Source organism: Octopus bimaculoides, chromosome 1 (assembly GCF_001194135.2).
Source record: "Octopus bimaculoides isolate UCB-OBI-ISO-001 chromosome 1, ASM119413v2, whole genome shotgun sequence".
In the NCBI taxonomy this organism is placed as follows: domain Eukaryota; kingdom Metazoa; phylum Mollusca; class Cephalopoda; order Octopoda; family Octopodidae; genus Octopus; species Octopus bimaculoides.
In genome coordinates, this window is record NC_068981.1 from 95068267 (window position 1) to 95076749 (window position 8483).

The following is an 8483-nucleotide window of genomic DNA, read 5'->3' on the forward strand; positions in this document are numbered from 1 at the left end:
ATATTCATATACACATATACACACACACACATGCGCATACACTTACATTACCATATATTTATGAGATATGATGGTGATATAAAGTATATTTAAAATGATATTATGTGACAAAATAAAGAGATAAATTTATATATTACATGGCTATTACCTGATAATTTTTTCGAATAAGGCTGACAATGTTGCTAGAGTCGTCGTCTAGTCTTCCAGCAGTAGAACCTTCAATAAACTTACTCAAGCTCTTATATATCTCCAATTGGTCTGATGTTACAGCAAATATTACATTAACTTTCATTTCTTGGATCTTATTTGCAAGTTGGCCAATTGAAGGATAGTCCTATGAAAAGATAATACCAAGTGTCAAAGAAAAAAAAAAACCCACACAACAAACCAAATCCTCAGTGTAGTTTTGATTCTTTGTTGTAATTATATCAACTTCTTTATGCTGCTAATACTCTTGAAAAAGCCCTGAACATCACAGCTTCCATTTTTCTCTACTCTTAATATTCATATAATGTAAGGAAATGTTAAGTTTGACTCATTAATTGATTCCAATTAGATAAAATAGTTACCAGTTATATATATAGAAGTCAAGTCAAATGAATATGTAACCATCTACGTTACTAAAGAGGTGTGTATGATCAAGAAATAAAATCATAATGGGAGTGAAGGAATTTAATAATCTTATTGATTAATCTTTATGGCAACTTGACAAATACCATTAATTAAACAAAATGGCAAAATATGGTTGCACAGTAGACAAATTAAAAGTACTTTCACAAACCTGTTTATCCGTTAGAGTATACTCGCCAGCTTTATTTAAGTGACAATGACCATCATTTGGAATTACTATCCCACCAAGCTATATGAAAAACAAATTTAATACAAAATATTAATTACCTAGTATTCTTTTTTATAGGCATGGAATAAAACACATTTTTTAAAAATAATAAAAAATACTGTCAAGAATAACAAGTGATTCTTAGTAATAGTTGAAAATCAAATATGTTTAAAATGGTTTTTAAATATTTAGTTATTTGAATATATATTTGTTTTGAATTATTACACAACAATAACAACAACAAAAACTCACATATAATATCCAAATCAAAGGATATTTCACTTAAGTTATAGTTTACAATTTTTAATAGAAGAAACTACCATTATTAATTAAAGCAACATTTTAGTTTAAGAATACCTGCAAGCAAAAAATAAAACAAAAACAAATTATGAAGTATGTTAAGTAATTAAAAACTTTAATACTTACTTTCCCATCACCTGCATAATGAAAGTCAGAATCTGTAGAAAATACTAACATACGACGAGACACATCTCGCCAACCAATATCCTAAAAGTAAAAATTAAAAAAAAAATATATATATTATATACATTATGTAAACTTTATATACATTATATAAACTTAGAAACTCCATAAGATACACCCAGTGTAAGCTTTTGATACATAAAAGGTGCAGTAACATCAGAGGAAGGTTATCAGGGAAACTAGCTTTGTATGTAGAAGGCGCACAGGTACAATAAGTGCTGAAAATGTGCTGAAAATAGACTCCATCAACTGCCAGCATGGCAAGCTAGAGGTAGTAGATAGCATCCGTTATTGAGGTAAGCAAGTTAGTAGTGGAGGTGGATGCTCCGAGACCATAGCTGTGAGAATAAGATTAGGGTGGGCTAAGTTCAGAGATCTCCTATCCCTGCTGACAACAAAGGACCTCTCTCTGAGAGAAAGGCAGATTGTTTGATGTCTGTGTTCAAACAGCTATGCTGCATGGCAGTGAAACATGGGACATGACAACCAAGGACATGTGTAGGCTTGAAAGAAATGAAGCAAGTATGCTTCACTGGATGTGCAATGCAAGTGTGCATGTTTAACAGAGAGTAAGCTTCTTGAGAGAAAAATTAGGCATAAGAGGAATCAGATGTGGTGTACAAGAGAGATGACTGTGCAGATATGGTCAGGTGATGCATATGGATGAAGACAGTTGTGTAAAGAAGTGCTGATCTCTAACTGTGGAGGGAACCTGTGGTAGAAGTAGACCCAGGAAGACATGGGACAAGGTGGTGAAACATGATCTTCGAACTTTGAGCCTCACAGAAGCAAAGTGGCTGAATTCCTTTTGAGTGTTGGACCTCACGGACACAATGACCAAGAAATTCGGTATTATGTCATGCTTGAGAAGACCTATCAAGCAGAGCAAAATCGCAGTCATGCCAGATACCGGTGTCACACAAATTGGCACCCATGCCAGTGGCATGTAAACACAACCCGGTGTCATGCAAAGGGCACCTGTACTGATAGCATGTAAAAGCACCCATTACACTCTTGGAGTTGTTGGCGTTAGGAAGGGCATCCAATTATAGAAAATGATGCCAAATCAGACTGGAGTCTGGTGCAACCTTCCAGCGGGCCAGCCCAGTCAAACCATCCAACCCATGCCAGCATGGACAATGGACGTTAAATGATGGTGATGATGAAACTTTCTATATTTTCATTGTACTTTCTTTTATTTTCATCATCTTAACATAGGTTTAACAGCAATTTTTCATGCTGACATAGTTCTTCTGAAACTTGTTTTGCAGAATGGTTGGCTATTACTGTTCATAATGCTAAACTACTTGATTAGGATAGTTGTATTACTTTCTGTATAGTTCCTTACATAAATCTGCTGATTCACTATAAATTATATAAAAAAAATTTTTTAACTCTTTAGTATTCACATTATTCTATCAAATTTAATGCTTATTTATTCGCATTGTTTCGAATTAATCATGCACTATCTTTTAACTTTGGGATTTTGATGATGTGGTTTTATATTGTAGGTGGGTGTGACAGGTTGGATCTAGCCAGTTTGAATGTAAAACAGAATATTTAATCCAGATATGGCTGAAGGGTTAAATTAGTCAGAGACAGAGAGGTAATGCTCATGACACTTGCAGGTCTCTCTCAGCTGATGAAATTGAATGAGGCCAATACCCAGCCTAAACATTTGAAGATCAATGGTTGCAGGCAAAAAAAAAAAAAAAAAATTAGGGTGTGGGTGGAGGAAGGTCTGATCTGAATACTTGCACAATAGAGTTAACTCTGTTAAAGCATTCAAGGACCAATAATAGGTGCGGGGGTGGGTGAGTTCAGAAGAGGAATAGAAGTATATATAGAATGGCAAGAAAAAGGAAATGCAAAGCAGTGGGGAAATTGTAACATTAAGCACAGTGATTGATGTGGATGAGAAAGAGAAAATTTTATAGAAGAAATAGCAATAACCACAGAAAAACTAAATGAAAATGAAAGGAGTTTGGAGAAGAAAGAGCACGTAGTTTTGTGATTTCATGTCACATGTGGTGGGATGGAGTGATGATAAAGCATAACAAATATAACTGCAATTAGCCATGAAGAAAGAATAGAAATCTGTCTAAAAGAGCTGGCTAGAATGTTTAGGTCAGGAAGACATCAGTAAAAGTGAGTAAAGTATATAAAAAACAAACAAACAAAAAAAAAACAATAGATAAAAATCTCTTGTTTCTTGTATTTAGAATGAATACAAAATATTTTCTGTAAGTTGACTATAAATAGGAAACACCGAAGATTATAAATATTACTATTACAGATTAGTAGCTTGTTTTAAAATTATAAATTCTAAAATTTTAATAGAACAAGCTTTACAGAAATATATTGTCTATATAAACTGCACTAATTCGCTGAAGAATTTGAAATTATTTATCTGAATTTTTTAGTAAGTGCTGTTGCTTAACCGCAGTCAACCTTGATTGGGTAGACCCATATTCAAAGAGATTCCATCTGTAATCATTCCATCTTGTTTTCAAGGATTGTGCAACTAAGACTCTATTTTCCTTTTCAAGATTGTTGGGCATAATTGGCTGCATGCCACATAATCACATAGAGGCTCCCCTCATTAACTCATATGAAGTGCAATACCATATGGCACTAAAATGTAGTCAATGAAGGCTAACAGTTGATAAAATCTAAATGTAGGATTAAATAAAGATGTACTTCATTGAATGACTGAGTTTACAGAATGCATCAAATGGATGGTTGAGAATCGGAAACACTAAATATTGTTTATGTAAGAGATAGTACACAGAAAGACAGTAAAAAGGTGCAAGGAAAATATTTTTCAAAAGTAAAATATGCTAGTATACTGTGAGGAAAATGTGTGGGTATCATTTCAGGTTATGTCCTTCACTGAAGAAGGGCAAAAGAGCTAATTGTAGGTAGAATCAGTGTGGATATTAGTTGAATTTTCAAGAAATGACATTTAGGATAATGGTGGCTGTGGTGGACAGGATGATCAGGTGGAGTGAATAGAAATTGAGAAAATCCCAAGTGAATACAGTGAAAGAAAAAAAAAAAAGCTGTGGGAAAATGACGACAAAAACACAGAAATGGTGAGTGAAACTGGAAAGAAGAATATATAATCAAAGGGACTCTTTTGTTGAGAAGAAATGAACAATTATAAAGCAGGAAGAAAATACTGTCACAATAACTTTAATGTTAATTTTTCTAAAAGCAATTATATACATAACAAAGATATATAATTTATGTGAATAAATAGCCAACAAGGTTCTAAAAGAATTTTACTTACATCACACACTATGGATTGCATGATAGCATCAAAACCACCTTCAGGTGAATCCAGATTACCAGATACAGGAGCCTCATATACTTTGTTCTAGGATATAAAAATATTGTGGTTAGATAAATTTGATTTCACAGTTACATTTATAGAGCTAACACACACACACACACACACACACACACACAAACTCTCTCTCGCTAAATAAAAATTTAAAATAAAGTCCAGTGATAATATACATATGAAGACAGATTTCAGAAAGAATATAAGAAATATTATATTGTACTTACTGCAAACAATGATGTATTAAGATCTAATGTTAACTGATGCTTAAAGCCATATGCTTTGGTACATTTAGCACAAGGTGTTTGCATTCTAAAAGAAAAAGAGAAAAATACTAACATTAGGCAACAGAATGAACTTTATAAAAAAAAAAAAAAATGATACTTTATTGAAATTCATAAATTCACAACAATTTGTTTGAGATGAAAGCTATTTAAATGCATACTGGATCGTCTGTATACAAAATTTCAACTTCAGGATTTCCTAAAGTTATGGATTTCTTAAAATTTTCATTAAATTCTTTTTTTCCTCCTAAACATTATTATATTATCTTTTATCTTCCACTAGTTTCAGTAATTTGGACTGCGGCCATGCTGGGGCACTACCTCGAAGGGTTTTAGTCAAACAAATCAAGTCCAGAGCTTAATTTTTTTTCACACCTGGTATTTATTGTAGTGGTCTAGTTTGCCAAAGTGGTCTAGTTATGGGGATGTAGACAAACTAAAACTGGTTATCAAGCAGTGGTGGGGAATAAATAACACAAATACAATGACACACACATATAGATACAGATATATATATATACACACACACACACACACAGATATATGACAGACTTCTTTCAGTTTCTATCTACCAAATCCAGTCATATGGCTTTGGTTGGCTTGTGGCTATAGTAGATGACAATTACTCAAGGTACCATACAGTGAGACTGAACCCAGAACCATGTGTCTGGGAAGCAAACTTCAAACGACACAACCATGCCTGTACCTAATATTTGAGGTTTTAGGATCCTATCATGAAAGTATTAGACAGTATTTTCCAATGTTTATATACTTGATATATTTTGAATTAATGAAGAACAATTGATTTCTTTTTGAATAGAAAATAGTATAATTAAGTGAATTGACCTGGGATATCATGGGCATTTATTCTATTGGTTTCAGGAAGGGATGAAAACAAAATTTAAGCTTGAGAGAATCTGATCTTAGAATGCAGAACCAAATAAATACTGTAAGGCATATTGCCATCTCTGTCATTTTGAAATCCAATTATTTTATAATCAACTCCAACAAACTTAAAAATAAATTAAATAAATGGAGATAGAATTAAAATATGAATTCATGGACTATGCTTTAACCCTTTAGAATTCAGACTACTCTGTGAAACGAAATGCTTATATATTCACATTGTTATGAATAAATGATGCATTATCTCCTGGCTTTGAGATTTTGATGATGTTATTTTTAGGATGACATTGTAAGGCAGTTGTGTGAGGCTGAATTTGATTGGTTTGAACATAAATCAAGAAATTTGGGCTGGATTTAGCTGGTTTAAATGCTAAAGGTTAAACATTTTCAAGTGTTTCTGCACACGACAGTTTATTCTACAGTTTAGATATGAAGAGGCCTCAAATCTTTTGAGGGGTTACTTGTTTTAGAGACATGTTCTAGCCAGAAGACTCATCAGTATCAATTTCAGTACAGTAACAAAACAAAAAAATCATCCCTTTTGAGAAATGAGCAAGAATTTAAGTTTAGATATTTTTTTTAAACCATGAAACTAATAAAATAAATAAAATAATAAAGCATGAATCTTTCTGAACTGAAAAACTGAAGATTTAAAGAATGATTAATCAGGCACAAGTTTTTTTTTTGGACTTGTTAGGAAAAATGGTTTTATTAATTGCTTTACAATTGTTTTTCCAGGTTGGTTAGAGATAATTGAAACTGCAGTGTGTGTGTTTATCACTCATTTTATATAGAAAAAAAATAAATGTAAAAAAAAAAAAAAAAAAAATTTGAAGATAGAGCCTTTTAACCTGAGGTTAGGTATGTATTTTGTTAAGTTAGATTATTATCTTTTGAAATAATCAACACCTTTGACTTACCATTTCTTAATATTCTGGGAGAACCCCTATTGCCCCAGTTTTTACCCTCAAACAATAAAGTAATTATAAGAGACCTCGTAGAATTTAAGAGATATTATTGCTAAGAACTTGACATAAATACTGTCTTTAGTGATATGACAATACTAACGAACAATGTAGAAACACATAAAAGCAAAATTAAAATTCTCAGTTCATCATTATCATTTGCTATTTATTTATTTTTTCTCATGCTTACATTGAGTTGGACAAATCTTTGTTCTACCACTTGTTATAGACCGTCACTTTCTAGAGGTTTTGCGTTATAAGACAACAGTTCACTACTTTCTCCATGCCTCCCTCTTCTGCAGACTCCTTCACTTGGATTCCTTGGTATTTCATCACATAAAAGTAATCCTTCACATATATTATATGTCCAAATCAGCATATTCTTCTCTACTGCATGTTGTGGCCAATTCCTCTTATGCTCATCTTTCTCAATTAGCTCAACTGTGCTTCAATTTTCAGGCATGCTCATGTTAAATATCCAATACAGTATGCTTGTCTTATTTCTATTTAGCCTTAGTACATTTTTCACTATTAATGTTGAATGAAAAGAAAATATATGAAAGATTAAGGAAAACAAGAATTTACATTATTATAAATACTTACTTTTTTTGTACAATGCTGATATAAGGAGACACTGTTTTGTCAACAAATGATCCAAAACCCAGACGAAAGTCTTTAGTAATTTTAGACATGTCTGCAGCTGAAATAGGATAATAGATTAAATAAAAAAAAATTAAACAGATTACTCCAAATTTCATTAAATCAAACTTTATGTTTTATGATCTTAACAGCAAAAAGTTAGTCTCAATTAAGTTATTTCTTAGATTACATTCCTTAACATTATTCATGAATAATTCCAAAGGGAAATAACATGGTTGAACAGATAAGGTAGTGGACTACCAACTTAATATGTTAATTTTTTTGTGTATTGTTTCTTTGCTTTGTTCCAAGTGTCAGAATTTTGTGTAGTAACTAAATGTGGGAAGAGTCACAATATTAATTCCTCTATTTTCTCATATACTGCTTACATGTCTTAATGTTAATTCTCCTGTGTTGAAGTGAGCTTCAAAAGTTGAGCGGTATTTTTGAGGTATACTAAGCATGATTGTCATTGACTGACATAGCTAAGCATTTGAAATTTGAAATTACAGCAGAATACTGAATGTCAGGCATCCTTCTAAATGCATTTTGAGAGAGAGAGAGAGAGAGTGAGATAGAGTGTGTATGTGTGTTATACATAAATGAATGCTATCCGAGTTGATAGTACCAGGGTAGATAAAGCAATTAAGAGTATGAAGACCGGGAAAGCCCCCGGCCCATCAGGAATCACTGCAGAGATGCTCAAAATATCTGGCAGTGTTGGCTATAGCCTAGTCACCCGTATTACGAACCAGGTGATACACGAAGGAGTCATACCCTATGACTGGTGTAGCAGCATCATAGTCAACTGCTACAAAGGTAAAGGGGACGCTTTAGATACAAATAATTACAGAGGCATCAAGCTGTTAGATCAGGTTATGAAAGTTACAGAGAGGGTCATAGCCCAACTAATTAGGGAGCGAATCAATTTAGATGAGATGCAGTTTGGGTTCGTGCCAGGTAAAAGCACTACTGATGCCTTATTTCTAGTGAGACAGTTGCAAGAGAAATACCTAGCCAAG

At 32.7% G+C, this 8483-nt stretch overlaps 2 protein-coding genes across 4 annotated transcripts in view; one reads left to right on the forward strand and one right to left on the reverse strand.

Annotated features, from left to right (window-relative positions):
- LOC106873157 (Na(+)/H(+) exchanger beta) overlaps window positions 1-8483 on the forward strand; it is a 288856-nt gene that overhangs the window by 174091 nt on the left and 106282 nt on the right. The gene's annotated exons all lie outside the window — the stretch shown is intronic.
- The window catches only part of LOC106878267 (integrin beta-PS), an 87423-nt gene that overhangs the window by 25909 nt on the left and 53031 nt on the right, over window positions 1-8483 (reverse strand). For all 3 annotated transcript variants that reach the window (XM_052968318.1, XM_052968326.1, XM_052968322.1), the window contains exons 7-12: window positions 7426-7522; window positions 4895-4979; window positions 4614-4700; window positions 1265-1345; window positions 782-859; window positions 149-334 (exon numbers count right to left, since the gene is read on the reverse strand). In XM_052968318.1, coding sequence (XP_052824278.1) covers window positions 149-334; window positions 782-859; window positions 1265-1345; window positions 4614-4700; window positions 4895-4979; window positions 7426-7522 — 614 coding nt within the window. The remainder of the gene's footprint in view (window positions 1-148; window positions 335-781; window positions 860-1264; window positions 1346-4613; window positions 4701-4894; window positions 4980-7425; window positions 7523-8483) is intronic.